The 17,416-nt window shown below is 44.8% G+C and overlaps 2 protein-coding genes across 3 annotated transcripts; one reads left to right on the top strand and one right to left on the bottom strand.

The window, feature by feature from the left end:
* The first annotated feature begins 1,867 nt into the window (after positions 1-1,867).
* Positions 1,868-12,043, top strand: LOC118771688 (chloride anion exchanger-like). The gene is made up of 20 exons (XM_036519696.1): positions 1,868-1,995; positions 2,547-2,686; positions 3,236-3,346; positions 3,726-3,886; positions 4,518-4,682; positions 4,874-5,026; positions 5,300-5,382; positions 5,489-5,636; positions 5,991-6,104; positions 6,646-6,723; positions 6,868-6,963; positions 7,475-7,581; positions 7,957-8,026; positions 8,249-8,341; positions 8,567-8,662; positions 9,309-9,536; positions 10,034-10,088; positions 10,396-10,541; positions 10,842-10,910; positions 12,032-12,043. The coding sequence occupies exons 1-20, from the start codon at positions 1,868-1,870 to the stop codon at positions 12,041-12,043; spliced, it is 2,253 nt and encodes a 750-aa protein (XP_036375589.1).
* Positions 12,044-12,229: 186 nt separating this feature from the next.
* LOC118771964 (E3 ubiquitin-protein ligase Hakai-like) lies at positions 12,230-16,985 on the bottom strand. Of its 2 annotated transcripts, none has more exons than XM_036520163.1 (6): positions 16,950-16,985; positions 15,769-15,936; positions 15,389-15,489; positions 15,179-15,262; positions 14,420-14,493; positions 12,230-13,569 (listed from the first exon to the last, which is right to left on the bottom strand). In XM_036520163.1, exons 1-6 carry the CDS (start codon positions 16,960-16,962, stop codon positions 12,477-12,479), a joined length of 1,533 nt encoding a protein of 510 aa, XP_036376056.1. In that variant the 5' UTR covers positions 16,963-16,985; the 3' UTR covers positions 12,230-12,476. The 2 variants fall into 2 exon arrangements, with proteins under 2 accessions (XP_036376056.1, XP_036376057.1); XM_036520164.1 differs by having other exon boundaries at positions 12,230-13,554.
* Positions 16,986-17,416: the final 431 nt, after the last annotated feature.

Here is a 17,416-nt window from a genome sequence, read left to right as displayed (position 1 = left end):
ACTGAGGGGTAGAAGGTACTAATCTTTGATGGGTACCCTGAAACCAGTCACTTGCCATATCAGTTGTAACAGCTAACTGTAAGCCATGGCTTTACATCAGTAACGTCAACACCCTGTTCTGTTAACCTGTGCCATATTTAGTCGTGGGATTGGGTATGTGTCTGTGTGTCACTGGCTGTCTAAAGTTTAAAAGTCCTCGTCTCTGTTGGAGAGGTGTTTTATGCACGACAGGGTATGGCTGGATGCCTCTTGTGAGGGACAATTGTCTGTCTGTCATTCATCCATTTTAATGTATCTGCATCTTTTTTATTATTTTCATCAGTTCGCAAATAAAGATCTCTGAATGTTTAATGATCACATTTATTGATTAAATGTGGACGGCTTTCCCATACAGATACTGCTGTGCTAATACACTTTGTATAAATCTGTTAAGCACAAAACAGATGATTGCCACATATTTGCTTCACAACTGTTTTGCTTTGTGCTGTCGGTTTCATGTACAATGAATGTAAAACTAGTTACTATGGATAAAACATGGATAAAACACATTGACCGCTATAACACAGAAAAATCGAATCTCTGTTATGTCAAAATCTGACAAACTGAAAATAAGAAGCAGCCGTGATTTTGTCAATAAGTGGTATTAAGGATTATGTTGCTTGGTGGTACTGTCTCAGAAGCTTTTTAAAAACCTAAATAAATAATATAAGCACAATTTGAGTAAACACAGAGGACATAAAAAAACTATTCCCTATGAACGTTTGTCCAGGGTTCATTCTACCTCTGTCCTTGATCATAGATTCCAAAATCGATTGAGAAGAAAGTTAAACTATTGGTCTGTATCCTCTTTCTTTAACTGTATGTTGCTATTATACCACTTTGTTTCTAGTCATCAAGAGCATCTCCATTATTTCCCAGAAATTGCATTATGCATAATGTCTTAATGGTTTATAAATAATACTTATATCATCTTAAGTAGTCTTGGCTATGTGTCATCAGGGCCTGCTGACTTGGTTGTCTGTAGTTGTTGTTATTTTTCCACTACAACACTGTCCCTTGTTTGAGTATTATCAGTGAGTATCAGCTGTATCTACAAGCATATTGGTAAGATCTCAACAAAATATCTATTGAGTGTATTTACAATATCTCCATTGTTATAAAGGAAAACTACTTCTTTATTTTGGATGCATCTAGCCTTTTTTCCCAATTACTTTTTCTGCTGTAATTGAAAACAAGCACTTTTAGATTACATTATTGCGTTATTGGAGTTATTACATTACACTTAGGGTTACTTTTAGCATCTTTTGCAATTTATTTCTCCAAGAGCCATCTGGCCGCTCTTGGTCACTTGGCATTAGCCCTACTTAGAGCTCAATAAATATGATCAGCCTTAATTTCAGCAGTTATTTTGTGTGCATATTCAAAACCAACAAGTCCCAATCTAACCCAGCTGAAAGCTCACAAAGCTCTAAGCCCAGCAGAGTGTGCGTAAAATACACAGTGACAGTGTACTGGCATAAATGAGCCATGTGCCTGGATTTGCGCCAGATACCATGTGCTGGACTATCTATTTTTCCTGTTTAAAGCTGGCTTTCTGAGGTAAAAACCTAATGACAGATGGACCAGTGACAGTCCCCACAGGAAATCCCAGGCTTATTATTTAACACTGTGGGAATGTACTGGAACATTTATTACAAGTTTCTGTGAAGTGCCCTGTGACTGATTGACCGGTGAATCTAAGTTTGTGTAACACCTCAGGGGGTTATAAACGCATGTGCGGTGTCACGGCCTCCTCACTCTCTCCTGCTCTGCTGAGGTGCGGAGATCCATCCCATCGTAAGCACGAGCCCTGGCGGACCTGCTCGCCATGACGCAATCTGTCAGGCAGTTTGCGGTCACTAGACCGCTGTACTCCGAGGACCTGTTCGCCTTCCAGCATGAGAAAATCTACCGGCAGCAGAAGACCCCGCTGGACCACGTGAAGGCATATTTCACGTAAGAGCTCCGTCCTGTCACTCTAATGCTGAAAATTCACCTGAGGCTCTGACAGCTTTGTCCCATCTCTGCAATACATTCCTGGCATCAGCCTACCTTAACTTACTCAAGCACTCTGTCATGTCAAGCATGGACATCATGGAAAAGAGACAGAACAATTTTAGGAAACATTCTTCTAAGTGTTTAAACCTCAGCTTGAAAACTGACATACTGTTAATATGTCTTCATTCTGGCTGGCAAAGAATTGTGCAGTGACTTTGTTCTCAACTTGTGAAAGTTATATGATGGAAGATCCGAAATCTTGCTTTATTGCCTTTTATTGTAATTTAAAAAACGACACAGCAATTAATCACAAGGGACCAGATACAAAAGGTTGTAGATTCCAATTGAAATAAGCATCAAATGAAGACCGCAAACACGCTGTAACGATGTTGTCCTTATTTTCTCATTCCGTTTAGTGCTAGAGGTTATACTGAATCCTTCATATGAAATGGGTGGAGTAGACCAGGGGGAGTGTGCAGTTAAAGTGTTCTGGGTCTTTGTGTTGCTAGCTGTAACCCAAAGAGGGCAAAGAGTGCTGCTCTCTCTCTGCTGCCTGTCATTGGCTGGGTGAGAATGTATCGCATCAAGGAGTGGCTGCTGAGTGACATCGTGTCTGGAGTCAGCACTGGATTGGTGGCTGTGCTGCAAGGTAACCAGAAACCCTGAGGCCACGCCCCTTAGAGAAAAGTACTATATTTCAATTTTACTGACAAAAATTTTTTGTGGAATGTGTAACCAGACATGGGAATATTGGTAACCATAAACTGTACTCCTAAGTATGTCATTAACTTATTTTGAAAGTTACTATGAAATATGAGCCAATATAAGCCGAGCCTGATTACAATGTTAGCATATTAGGGCATTGGTCCATTGATGCATTGAGTTTCACTACCAAAGACGGCTAGCATGAGGAGGAAAAACAAACATCACAGCCAACTTGCTGAGAATTAGATGTTGTCGTAATATGAAACATGGAAGAAACCTTTTAAAGAAAAAGCACTCAAAGGCACTGGGACCAGAGATTGTAGTAGCTGTTGCTGTTTTTTTTCCGTCCTTGGTGTTTGTTTCTGTTCATTTCTGTGCCTGTAGGGCTCAATGACTCAAATTACAGATGCACCTAGAGGCCTAGTGTCCCTAACCTTGGGTGAAATGCAGCTTGAAATTCCAGAGCATCATTTCTCTCTGTTTGACTCTTCAGGTCTGGCGTTCTCCCTGCTGGCCTCCCTGCCCCCAGGCTATGGGCTGTATACGGCCTTCTTTCCTGTCATCGTCTACTTCTTCCTGGGAACCTCCAGGCACATCTCAGTGGGTGAGTGTGGCATTTACAGTGAATCGTGAGTGTGTACACGAATACAAGCTGCACAGAAGGCTTGCCAGGGCATTGTTGTCATCCTGAACGTGATTTCCTCTGTGTGAGTGTATGCATGCGTGTGATGATGGACCATATTTGTTGTGGAGGAGAGCACTTCTGTATGTGGCGAAAGTATGAGAGGGAGTGTATGTGTGAATTTGTAGTTAGCGTGTTTTGTGTGGCCAGGCTGTCTCTGCTTTGCAGGTGTGTTGTGGGTGTATTCCTGGCCCTGATGACAGGATGTGTGTGCTGTTGTGGAGGCTGTGTGTGTGTGTGTGTGTGTGTGTGTGTGTGTGTGCGTGCGTGCGCTGTTACCCATACAATTTCTCCCCTCTAGGTGCATTCCCGGTTCTTAGCCTGATGCTGGGTGCAGTAGTGACACAGCTGGTGCCAGATGATGGTCCGCCGGCCAATATCACAGGGTTTGAGGGACTGACCCAGGATCAGCAGAGGGTCACAGTGGCTGCCTCTATCACCTTCCTCATGGGAGTGTTCCAGGTAAATCACAGCTGGCGGGACACCAGTTACCTGTTTACCTGTCATTGGCTCGGGGGACAGTCTAACCTTGCAGCGCGCAACATGGAAATTTTTTCTTTGAATTCTCCCATTTAAATTCAGAATGAATAAAATTCTTTCTCTCAGCTGTTTTGAACATTAACAGTGTTCAAAACAGCTGAATATTGTACTACTGACCAATAGGATACAGCTCATCGTGCCTTGTCATTTTGCCTGCACCTAAAATAATGACAGTACATTTTATTACGTTTTATCATAAATGAAAACAGTTAAAACTGTCATTTACCTTTGGCTCAATTCCACTTGTGCCCTCTGGTTTTGTTGTGTAGAACAGCAGAACTTATCTTAAAATAGCTTCCTTAGTAATAACTTTTTTAAATTTTAAAAACCTCATTTCAGATCCTGAACAGATCAAGTGATTTATGTCTCTCTTTTGTTTAAGACCTGGGACCAGACTTGTTGACCTTCGATGTACCTTTTCTAGGGCGTCTATATATTCGTTCTTATGTAGTGACCAAAACTGAACACAGAATTCTAAATGAGGTCAATCTATGTCATAGTTTTAGTGCAACATCTGGTGTCCTATCTATACCTGTGGCTGTTTGTTTCTCAGCTGGCCATGGGGCTGCTGCAGGTGGGGTTCATTGTCATGTATCTGTCCGACACCCTGGTGTCTGGGTTCACCACAGCAGCGGCAGTCCACATCCTGGTATCGCAGCTGAAGTTTGTGTTGGGGCTGGTTATACCAGGCCACAGCGGACCTCTATCCATTACCTTTGTGAGTAGTGAGTGGAATCAGATCTGAAAGTAACATGATGGTTCCAATATTGAAACCAGCTCACATGCCCGGAGTACTCCTAGCTGATCTTTTGACATACTGTAAAATTTAAAACTTGTACTGCATAAAACTTGTCTTGTGTTAAATTGCTTGCATGCGGATAATCTTCATGTACTGATACTCTTTTATAGGCCATAGAGAAGATATTTGTTCATATCAGAGAAAGCAACATCATTGACCTGGTAATATCCGTCATTATCATGGTGGTGGTGTACTTTGTGAAGGAATTCAACGAAAGGTACAAGGCCAAGCTTCCTGTACCCATCCCCATAGAGATCATCATGGTGAGTCCCCAATTACAGCTACACTTTGCCATCAGCCCCATACAGGGTGCTGTTATTTGCTGAGTAGCTTTAGCTTTCGATCAAATGTATTTCATCATTACTCTTCATAATTTTTAGAGTAGGTCAGCTATTGTATCTGTTACTGACTACGCAGGTTAGTCCTTATGAGTTTTGTCTACCCCTGTCGACGGCCCCCTTTGCAGAAATGTTTTGAATTGTGCTTTCACATGCCAACTAAAGGACATGGAACCCAATATTTGGATACTATTTTAGACTATTGTTGCTTGTGGCGTTTCCTACGGATTCAACTTCAAGGAAAATTACGACGTAGATGTCGTGGGCGCAATGGGGACTGGGTAAGCAGCTGTATCAACCTATGTGCGTTGGACACAAACAGGAGGTGTTCTGATTGGCTGTGATGAGCACATGTGACAGGTCTGCTGAATTCCCAACCCCCCGCAGTTATGAGGCCCCGATGGTGCCGGACCTGGAGGTCATCCAGCTGACTGCAATGGAAGCCTTCCCCATGGCCATCGTGGGCTTCGCCGTGGCTTTCTCTGTGGCCAAGGTGTACGCCATCAAGCACGACTATGTTATCGAAGGAAACCAGGTGAGTCTCTGCACTGGAGAGTTGGGGGAGGGGCACCAAAAATAATACAGTAATGCAGTAAATAAACGGTCATGCTCATATAGTCTATAGTGAGATCATCAGCCAATCTAACCTATCTACATATCAGCCTCTTAACAGACAAGTTAATATTGCATACATAGACAGTAGGGAAGAGGTCTGTGACCACATTTACGCACTGTGTCTTCAGCTCAGTAGGGGTTTTTGCTCTTTGTTTTACGATGGAGCACAAGTGAAAACATTTAACAAGAGGACCACGTTCTTTGAGGCGTTCTCTTGCCACCATCTTACATCACTTCAGAAAATCAGATTCTTTTGATTTTTGATGGCTTTCAGGAGTTAATTGCTTTCGGGGCCAGCAACATCTTCGGGGCGACCTTCAGGTCATTTGCGGCGAGCACTGCCCTCTCCAGGACTGCTGTGCAGGAGAGCACAGGTGGTAAAACCCAGGTAAACGCCCCACAAGGACAGTTAGGTATACCTCAGACACTGTTTCTGCACCCCACCAAGTGTACGTCACCCTGAGTATATCTTACTCAGCCCCACATACATGATGTTGTGTATGTTACTTGGTGTACCCCAGCCGCTTCACTGCACCTGTCACCTGAAGTAATCACCTAAGGTGCCTGTTGTGCTTATCAGCTTGTGCACTTCACAATTTGTACCTCACCTGGTATGCCTTTCCTGTCTTGTCACCTTCTGCAGCTTAAAAAGGATCCCTCTCCTTCTCGTTCACATTTTAATACCAACAAACTACAAAACAAAAAATAATACAAATGAACGTAAACACAACCAGCAACCTGCTGACACGGAGACCTGTAGGGATGTCTTCCTCAGACATTGTCTGTTTCTTTGTGGTCTGGTTCCTCCTGTACACGTCGCACCTTCAAAAAGAGACAAATCTCTAGTTTCTCGTGACACATATTGTGAAATGTTTCTTTTTTCAAATTGAAGGAGAATATGAAGCATAAATTCTTTTTCCACATTACAGATAGCTGGCTTGCTCTCAGCAATGGTGGCAATGGTTGTTACTATGGCAATCGGATTCTTGCTTGAGCCACTACCCAAGGTGAGACAGACTCTATCTGAATAAACGTGTGGAAAAACTCTACATGCATTTTACCTCACTCAAAGTGTGACACTGAACTGAGAGCAGCGTTAAGTTAAAGTGATTGATCAGCGTGCTCTGGGCATGTGTTATGTGTACTGTCAGTGTGTGTTAGGGGCACTGGTGATTGTCAATCTGAAGGGGATGCTGAAGCAGTTTGGAGAAGTCCCTGACCTCTGGAGGAAGGACAAGCCGGACTGTGTAAGTTTGTTTCATTCATATTCATTTTGTAAAACAAGACCATTCAACTGTTAGAATTTCTGGAAATAACTGGCTCTAGAGGGCATAATGCACATGTGCTTTACAAGAGGTTATTATCCACTTTGTTGTTGCTATTAATTTATTCATTCAGCTATATTGAACCAGGAAGGTGGGATGTTTAATGTCTACTAAGAAAAAAGCTGCTCCTACTACAGCACAGTGCTCCCATTGCACTGTAGTATATTATTTTATTTGGTAAGAAGGGAAGAGTACAGCCTAATCTGACACCACTCCCCAGAGCAAATTGCTGCTGTTTGAAGGTTTCCTATCTGCATACTGACCCAGGGCCTGTATAGCAGCTGAGAGGAAGGTCACAGCAGAAGTCTGCATATGGAATGGCCGCTGGCTCTTATGCCGTGATCCTGGGCCACACCCAGTGAGTCTGGTTTTTGGGACAACCAGCTGATTGTGACCTTTGACCCCACAGCTCCTCTCCCTCCTCTTCCCACAGGTTGTGTGGGTGGTGGCCTGTGCCTCCTCCATTGTGCTTGGGCTGGACTTGGGACTGGCTGTGGGCTTGGCAGTGGAGCTGCTCACTGTGGTATTCAGGACTCAGTTGTGAGTATGGTCCTCCAGACCCCTCACAGCAGGGGGAACTGTAACTGACTTTTGCTTTGCTTTGAGACTTTGAAAATGGGCAGTAAATGCATTTTGAGCCCCTCAAACCATGCTTCAGTGTCACTGGAAAGACAGAGTAGCCAGGCAAATCCCTCCCAAAAAGTTCAACAAGGGTGGGACATGGCAGTAACATTCAAACCACACCGAGCTTCATTAACACCTTCCCTTACTGTAGTGAAAAAAAAACACCTTCAGGATACTACACTCATTTGATGGACTGGTCATTTCTGAGATCTGGATGTGTCAATGTTTGACGTTTTGATTGGATATGAGAGTAAATGTGGTGATATCACCTGTCCTCCGATTGGTCTTCAGTCCCCGCTGCTCTGTCCTGGCCAACATCAAGGGGACGGAAATTTACAGAGATCGGAAGGACTACCTCTGTGTAAGTTTATCCTACAGATCCTTCAGTGAAAACAGAATATGTACCATAGATCACAGATCAGGAAAGACATTGTGTTGTACAGTAGATTCACAATGAGTTCTAATGTAATTCATCTCAAGATGCGTTCCATCCCCACATATATCTCCTTTTTTTTCCATTTGCTTGGCTAGTCTGGTGCAGTCTGGCTTTCTCACAAAACTGCTCCTCTTTTCCATCCCTTAGATTTACGAGCCAGAGGGTGTGAAGATCTTCAGAATTCCCTCTCCAATCTTCTTTGCCAACATCGAGTTCTTCAGGGAAAAACTGGTTGAATCAGTATGTATATTGCACAAACTATGCAGTTGTAGTTAATTGTGCTTTGTATTATGTCACAATGACTTTTTATTTTACATTTCAAGTAATGCTGTTGTGGAACATTACAACAGTACCTGTAATCAATCTAACCATAAACGCAGAAGCTATAAACCTGTTGTTTCAGATGGAAGTCAACTCTCCACAAATGTTTCAGGTTGGATTTAACATTGTGCAGTGGTGTTTCAGGTGGGATTCAACCCTCTGCAAGTGCTGAGGAAGAGGAACAAGGCCCTGCGGAAGATCAGGAAGCTCCTGCAGCAGGGGGAACTGCAGATCACAGAGGTGAGTCCTGAGTACACACCCACCATCATCATCACCATCACCATCGTCATCATCATCATCACCACCACCGCTTATTATCTTACAAGGAGAAAACTGTTCTGCAGCCAGACATAAAAACAATCAAGCAACACACAGCATCAAATAAGAAATGCATGAAAATATATTAAGTGCAGAAGGGCTGAATAAGCCATATTATTGCACTTGCCCGTATTAAAGGAAGACAAATATTTTGGACTAATTCGAAACATCCAAAACCAGCTCTCAAGAGTCCTGACTTCAACAGACAGATTGCGGTGGTTATAAGTGAACTCTAATATTCGGCACTTAACCGAAAGGTTGGTGGTTCGTGCCCACCCAGGAACACAGTTTTTGTGGCGGCAGTGTAGCGTAATGGTTAAGGAACAGGACCGAGAGGTTGCTGGTTCGATTCCCCACTGGGACAATGCTGCTGTACCCTTGGGCAAGGTACTTAACCCACAATTGCTCTGTAAATTATCCAGCTGTATAAGTGGATAACATTGTAAAAAGCTGTAACCTATGTAAGCCGCTCTGGATAAGAGTGTCTGCTAAATGCCAATAATGTAATGTAATGTAATATCCGTAGTGCTGCTATCTACCCCAGTAACAATAATCTCCCCCTCTGCAGAAGGGCCTGCTGCATACGGGCTCCACACCCATCGAGGAGCTGGAGGACGAGGGCAACACCGACGACCTGGACCAGCCCGCCAACTTCCAGGACCTTCCCGTCCAGGTCAACTGGAACGCCGAGCTTCCAGGCCACATCCGTGTCCCCAAAATCGACGTGCACAGCATCATCCTGGACTTCTCCGCCGTCTCCTTCCTCGACATCTCGGCGCTGAAGGGCCTCAGAGTGGTAATGTTCCCTTCTCCTTCCCTCAGCTTCCAAACGTAACATTGCTGGAACATTGTAACAATATTTTATCTGGAAATATCACCCCACATACGGTACCAGTCAAATGTTTGGGCACACCTGATTAATGACTAATGGGAAACATGTATTCAAAGATATTTTGATCTAAAGAGTTGTGCTAAAATGCTTGAAATTTGTTTTTTAGGCATCAATTAAACTATTTCTATTTGTCAATGTATGAATTTCTTTACAAAAAAAAAAAAATAAAAATATTTCTTGTCTACTTTGAAGAATCTAAAATATGATAGTTTTGATTCTTTTTAACACTTTTTGGTCACTGCATAATTCCATTTGTGCATAATCATTTTATTTTTGATGTCTTTTAATGAACTATTATTCTAAAATGTGGAAAATGGTGAACATAAAGAAAAACCCTTCAATGAGTAGGTGTATCTAAACCTTTGACTGGTATTTAAAATGTTTTTTTTTTTCCCCCACAGGCTTTGAAAGAGTTCATCCGAGTGGATGTGGAGGTCTACATCGTGGCATGTGACTGTAAGTATGCTTTAATTTATGATGGTGCTGATAGACAGCTCTTGTGGACTGGGAACGGGTTCAGACATTCAGATCTCGTGTATTCTCTAGGCAAAGTTGCACAACTTATCCAAATGATCACCAGTTATCACTGCCTGGAAATAGATTCACCCAATTTGTTTGCTGTAGAAGCTGAAAAGCTCAAAAGGCTGGGTAAGCCCTGCATTTGAATATGCTTTTCCTGTGGAGCCCTCTCACTGTACTGTGCTGTAATGACGTATCACTGTTACGGCTGCTAGCTGAATGGCGCAAACTGTCACTGTTGCAGCGCATATTTTTAAGAAACTGCACAGCTGCAAATTCTTTGACAGCGAGATCAAGACGTCCATTTTCTTCCTGACTCTCCACGATGCCGTGCTTCACATCTTGGAGAAACATCCAACCTTACCAGAGGCCACATCCACATGTGGAAAGGTACCACTCGGCCTACCGACACCTTTCTTTCACAGCGCCATGTTCCTCTTCTAGTTACTGCACCACTGGTCTTCAGAACATTCAGCTATACATTCATGACTTCACGTTGGACTGTTCTGTTATACACATAGTACAGTTGTAATGAGATTGCTTTTAGTTACACATTCATTAGAGTTCAGTGCTGAACCAGGTCAGTTTGTGAATACCAAATCAACACCACAGAAGACCTCCTAACACAGTCTGCCACTGTGAGTAACCTTGGAGACGCAGAATCTCACTGATTTCTGGCCAAATCTGCAGGCTCTCTCGCACGGTCACCATGGCATCCACCGCAACGGCGGCTGCAGCTTACGGAGCCGAGAGAGCGCGGTGAGTCACACATCTTCCCTTATTACCTCTCCTTTGGGTATGTTTGACTTTTGACCTCTGACCAATGTGCCACATCTACTGCTGTCAGGATTGTCAACATTGTACTTTCCTAATTAGACTCTGATTGGCCCAAATCCATTAGGTGGCCCATGTGGACTAATAAAAGCCAAGCATATTATTTAGATGCAAAGTAAAAACAAACTTATTTCTCTTCACTCCCTTTGGGTAATGGTTTGAATTACATTCATGCCTTTGAAAGCATCTAGAGGGAAACATAATGAGGCTGTTTCTGGTTCCGCCCCAGGTGTCAGAAACCCAGCTATAGACAGCATGGTCCATTTCCACGTCCTGTGGGCCATGAGTGGGACAGAGACCACTTTATGTGGCGCCTGCGGAAATCCTTTTCAGGGACAACATGCAAATGCCATCAGTGGACATTAATGCACACTTCCAGCTTGTCTGAAACGTCTTTCACCATCACAGCTGCACAAATAAGGCCAAATCAATGAGAAAATGTACTCTGAAAATTAACACTTGTGTTGTCTGAATACATTGTTTGAGCATTTGTATACTTTGTATATTTGATATACTGTAACAAGTTAAAACTGATGTATGTATGCCTTTTAGTGTGTGTGACTTGTTAGATTTATTGCTCAGTTGATACATGCAACTACAATACAAAAATAGTACATTTTATTAATGAACTATAAAACTATTTTAAACAAAACATTCATTTTCAGTCAACCCATAATCTTTATGGTGGAAACAGTCTGTGTCTGTGCTCACATTTACACAACACATCATCATGTTACGGTATCTGATAGACCACCTGCACTTCACCTTTCAAAACTAAAGACAGGTTTTCACTGGGGTCAATGAGCAAACAATCACAGTCTGAGTTTACAGAGATTTAGAGGGCAACCTGAACGCAGGCTCACAAATTCGTACGATTATAAACGAGTGACAACAGAAATTCGTACTGACTGTCCATGTGATACAACTCAAAAGGCACCTCTGTCTGGTAATGCAAGTTCAGTAGGCCTTTACAGAACACGTACGGGAAATGCTTTCCCTACAGAAAGACAGAGTCCTCACCCTAGCCTCTGCCTCTCTGGTCTTAGTTCCTGAACTAGGCGTTCATTGACCTTTTCATCCAGGATAGCAGAATGCAAAGAATGTATGAAACGTGTGTTGACTTCAGGGAAAAGCAGTTCAAAGAACCAGCAGTTGACAGTTTGTTTTGCTCTCGCTGGCTTTCTGTGAAGACGAAATGCAGCACTTTTTCAGAGTTGCAAAAATGGAACATTGATACTGGAACATATTTTTTTTAATTTATTGAGGTGGAAACAGTTCCTGAGCACAGGACAAATGATAACCGAACACAGCTGGTGCAAAACATGTCTGCTTGTACCAGATTGCATTGTTAAACCATAATCTAGCCTGTATTGGGGGATGAAGACATGAAGCAAGGGCCAGTAATGACTAAAGTTCTCCTTATTTTTATGCACATTTCTTAAAAACCAATTATGAAGACCCATTTGCTGGACACTGTTTGATAGAGATAGCCTATTGGTAGTAGGGTCTATACCGGGACTGGTCAGGATGGTGGGGTCCAGGCATTTGGCCCTGGGGGGGAGGACCCTGCATCCGAGGGGGAGGAGGCCCCCTGGGGGCGGGCCATATTCCGGGGCTCAGCCCCCCCGGCTGGGTGAAGGGGGGGCTGAGCGTCCCTTGGTCCTCAGAGAACTGCGACATGGAGCTGGGGTTGTAGTGGTGCGGTGGGGGCGCGCTGACAGGGGGTCCGCCATGCTGGGGAGGGGGGCCGGGTGGGGGGTGGTTCATGTAAGGGGGCATCTGGTTAATCAGGTGTCCAGGGGGAGGGGTGATGGGGGGCGGGGCAGTGGATAGGGGTGGGGGCGGGGCCTGGTTGTACACCATGTGGGGGGTCCCGGAGCCCTGGGGCGGGTGCTGCATTGGGTGGCTGATGGGGGGCGGGGGAGGCGGGGGCGGACCATAGTGCTGCTGCGGCGCCATCATGTGGTGGGGGTGTGACACGACGGGCTGGCCTGTGTAGTCCCCGGGGTGATGGTGGGGTGGGGTGGGGCCGGGGCCTGGCTGGGGGAGGGGCTCCCTCTGGGAGGAGGCGGAGCCAGCAGAGTCATCATGGATGGGCACGGTGATGAGGTTGCTGTGCTTGCGCGTGGTCACCGTGGCGATGCGGAAGGTCTCCTGGGCGAGGGAGCGGGACGGCCCCAGGTCGGAGGAGGCAGAGGGCGGCGGCGGCTGGGCGGGGCGCAGGTCGTCGTGCGGCGGCGGCTGGCCGTAGGGGTCGTGGTTGCCGTGCTGCAGCGGGGGCGGGAGCAGGACGTGCGGCTTGGGCAGGTGAGGAGGGGGCAGCCGGTGCTTGTCCGGGGGCAGGAGGAAGCGGTCGGGCAGCTCAGAGGCAGGGGGCAGGTGCAGGCCGTCGCCCCCGCTCAGGCCCGGGCGGCTGGCCGCCGGCTTGCCCCCCCGCATGTGCCGGTGGTTGATGTGGGCCTGCAGGTCTCTCTGGGACAGGTAGGTGCGCTTGCAGCCCGGCACCATGCTGCACATGAAGAGGGAGCCGCGCAGGCACTGCTCGATGCGCTGGACCGGGTCTGTGCAGCTGTACAGGGACACACTGTACTTGAGATTTAGTAAAAGGGAAATGGAGCCAGTGACAGCACACACACACACACAGTGACAGCGCACTCTGAACTCAAAATGACAGCTCCTACACTACGTACTTAGTAACAGCCTACATTCACCATCATGTTACAGACAACAGTGATCAACATGTGCACACAGCCTCACGAAAGTAGACAACACAAGCACTGTGCTCTAACATTTCTGCATTAATAGTACTAAATTTTGAAACCAGCGATAAACTATGAAATAAGGTTCAGCGATGTGTTTTTTTTTTTTTTGATCATCGTGCATAGATCAAAAGTGATCAAACCATTGATCAAGTGAAGTCGCATTGTAAAGGGTTTGCATTATAAACCAGTTTTCAAGACAGACACAGTTTCAATTGTGCTTCCTCGTGAAACTTAATTCCAGAACACCATCACTTTGAACTTTGCAGATGGCTGACAGCGTGTGAACAGGCTAGGCAGTCAGCGGGAGGCAGTTACACAAGTTAGAGAAGTAGAGACAAGGTCTACAGCAGATAAAGCCTGAACCCTGCTGCAGAAGATCTGCCACTGAGCTTGCTTTCCATTTCACCGAGAAGACACCAGTCACCCCACATCTCTTAAACAAACGACAGGTTTAACTGTAGGTGACTCCTGTCATCCAGGAACTTGTGACTTGGAGTGACATGGAAAACAAGCTGGGAAACAGATCTCCAGGGACAAGTTTGGAGACAACTGGTCTATACAGAGCATAGAGAAGATGTGCAGAGCAGAGGGAAAGGACAGAAGGAACGAGGGGATGTAAAAAAGAAAGGAGTAGAGAGGGGTGTACAGGAGTAAGCATGATTAGGAACATACCCAGGACAGAGCTTGTCGCCCTTTTTCTCGTGAAGCACAGCACACTCGTAGCAGAACACATGTTTGCAGGGGATCTGTGGAGAAAACAGCTGTGAGGAGACAAACTTAAAGCGGCACTGCAGTCTGCAGCGTCTGATCATTATTTCCCCTACGAGCACACACTGATAATCCCAACCGCTCTATCACACATGCTGTTGCCCCTTTAATGAGAGCATTCCGACATTACAGGTAGAGTGACCCGAGTTGCCAGGTATCCCGAGTGTAGCTCATCCGGCTGTTCTGTGCTTAGGTTACATGCGAGCGTGTGGATGGGTGCTGATACACCCACACATGTCAGCAGCTATCTGAATAGGTAGCTGTAAACACTCTTTTAGCTTCCACTTTGATAATACAGAAGTGACCTGTGGTCTGAGGAAGTAACATCTGATGCATACGATTCATGCAAAGCACCATTATACACAATTATAACATGAATACTCTACCTGCATGAAGGTTAATATGTGTGGTAAAGAAAGGGATTGTTGGTTTAGATTAATATTGATGATGTGTATATGCATGTATAAACACTTCAAAAAAAGAAGCTTTATCACTCATCGTAGGACAAATGTTAAGTGCAAAATACAGCAAGGCCCTTAACAGAGCACACATTTGATAATGCTGAGTAGATGAGCACACAAGCTCAAGCAAACATGTCTGACAGAGCAGGACAGGAAAGGAGGCACACATTAAACAGGGTTGTACGCAGGGCTGTTTTCCTACCATGCGCCCGTATATCTTTATAGGCAGGCCACACTTGTCACAGAAGTGCACAGGCGTGTCGTCCTTCTCCCCAATCAAGTTCATCTGAGGACAGAGAGGACTGGCTTGAACCTCTGTATGAAAGACACTCACAGGATCAAAAATACTGACAGGTTCAATGGCTTCAGAGGGACAGTGAAGGAGGCAGAGAAAGGAGGAGACTAGCTCTACCTTGCAGTCCCAGAACATTTGCTGAGGAAACCTCCGTTGACTTCCAAATGCGTCTCCAGACTTGCACTCAAACCTGTCCTCTGGCTTGTAACTGAAGCCTTCTGGAAACAGTACACAATGTTGGCTAAAGGGAACTGTGGTTGCCTTCATTCAGCAACACTGACCATTTATCAGTTCTCTGCCAGAGAAAACGTATCGCTGGCTATTCTTTACACCCCACCCCCTGACCAGAGATCAGTACTGGGGGCACTGGGAGATGTACTGAAACAGCTCAGCTCTGTCAATTACAGCTGCAAACTGCACTCAATGGAAACAGGCTTAATTCAAATAAATGTGAATTGCTAGTAAGTTAAGTATTGTGACTAACGAGTGAGGCCTACCTTCATCCCCTGTCTGTGGTTTAGAGGGAATTCTATTCATTGTTCGTTGCGGACGGGAGACGGGTTTGCACCGGATGGCCTGTTTGGATATTAGTTTGATGGGGATCCTTCTACGGACATCGGGACCCCCCAGACTCCCCGAGCCGTCTGTGCCCTGCAAATCATTGTCTGCGAGCAAAGGGGATCAGTGTTTATAACACCACCAGACAGCCCAAAGATGGCATTTTTATGTCATCATTTTGCAAATCACTTTTCTGTATAGGTCTCTGTGCCGAAACAAAGAAAAAGGCTTTCAGTTAAACACCTAACAATCGGTATTTCAAAACACGTCTCATAAGATGCCCTTTGCAATAACGAAAATTAAACATTCGCAATGCTTAGCTCAGAAAACATGACACATAAAACATTTACGTCGCTATTCTGGATTTTGGTTAAGATTAAACATCGAAATACAGCTAACGTTAGCAAGTTGTATATTTGGCTAACATTAGCGAGCCAGAGTAAACAACTAGCTAAATAACTTGCTACCGTTACTCAGCTGGCATGTCATTAACGCACACGGTTAGCGAGCTAGGACAGATCATGCAGAAGACATTTCGTTAATTCTAAGAGGTGTAGCAAGCCAGCTGGCGTGGCTCGAATTAGAAACTATGAGACATGGTACATCGTGCTGTTAGCTAGTCTAACTAACTAGCCGGCGGCAAGCTACGCGCTAATGGAAAACTCCAGCACCATGCTAGCTCAACAGCTACAGGTGGCATTCGCAGGATCAGAATGCCGGGAGGTGGCTGAGAAGCTAGCCATCACATACTCAGCTAGACAACGAATCTGCAATGTCTGCTCTTTTAACTTCCATGGCGCAGATCATACACCACTAGGCATCACAATACTGCACCAATATCAAATGTTAACATACTTGTAGAAATAAAGCTAGACTTTCCTTGAATGCAATGTTAACTAAGAAAGGGCGTTAAATATTTCTGCTACTCCTTGCTAGGATAAGCAAGGCCGCAATAAAACAGCTTCCCAGCGGTGTGGATTTCCGGGAAGCAATTATATTGCAAGATAGCTACACGCTATGTGAATCTGCTACTATATGAAACTCGTGAATATGGAATTCCGATTGCACTCTTCTAGTTCGGAAAACAAATGAAATGCATGCAGGGCTGTTGCCTCCTTACCAGTTTGGTCCATGATTCGGGGCAATGCACGATGGGAGCGGAAGCCGCCGCTGTCGGGGCACGGCGTTGCCAGGAAGTTTCTTCTACGCAAAAGGGTTAGTTTGATATTTTAGGATTCGTATTTATCCACCGGTAAATAACCGTGTTATTAATTTTTCAAGAAAAAGAGCTTATTTAAAAAGAGACCAGGGAATTAATTCAGAGGAAAAACATACAAGTGTTGCCAGTGGGGGAAAGGTTGTAAATATGCGGTTTATTTATTTCAACGCCAGAATATTCATTTGGAGAAAAAGTGTTTAAATGTACATTCTGTGGGAAGTGCTTTAAACAATCAGTCCAACCCTAGACAAGTCATTAATGTTTACCCTTGGTGAGGTGTGCTTCTATCAGTCTTAAAATATGACACGTTGGTGAAAACATTATATACCTTTATATACTGTTACAATATAACACAAAATGAAGTTTCA

Source organism: Megalops cyprinoides, chromosome 25 (genome assembly GCF_013368585.1).
Source record: "Megalops cyprinoides isolate fMegCyp1 chromosome 25, fMegCyp1.pri, whole genome shotgun sequence".
NCBI lineage: Eukaryota > Metazoa > Chordata > Actinopteri > Elopiformes > Megalopidae > Megalops > Megalops cyprinoides.
This window is presented reverse-complemented; position numbering and strand designations above follow the sequence as displayed.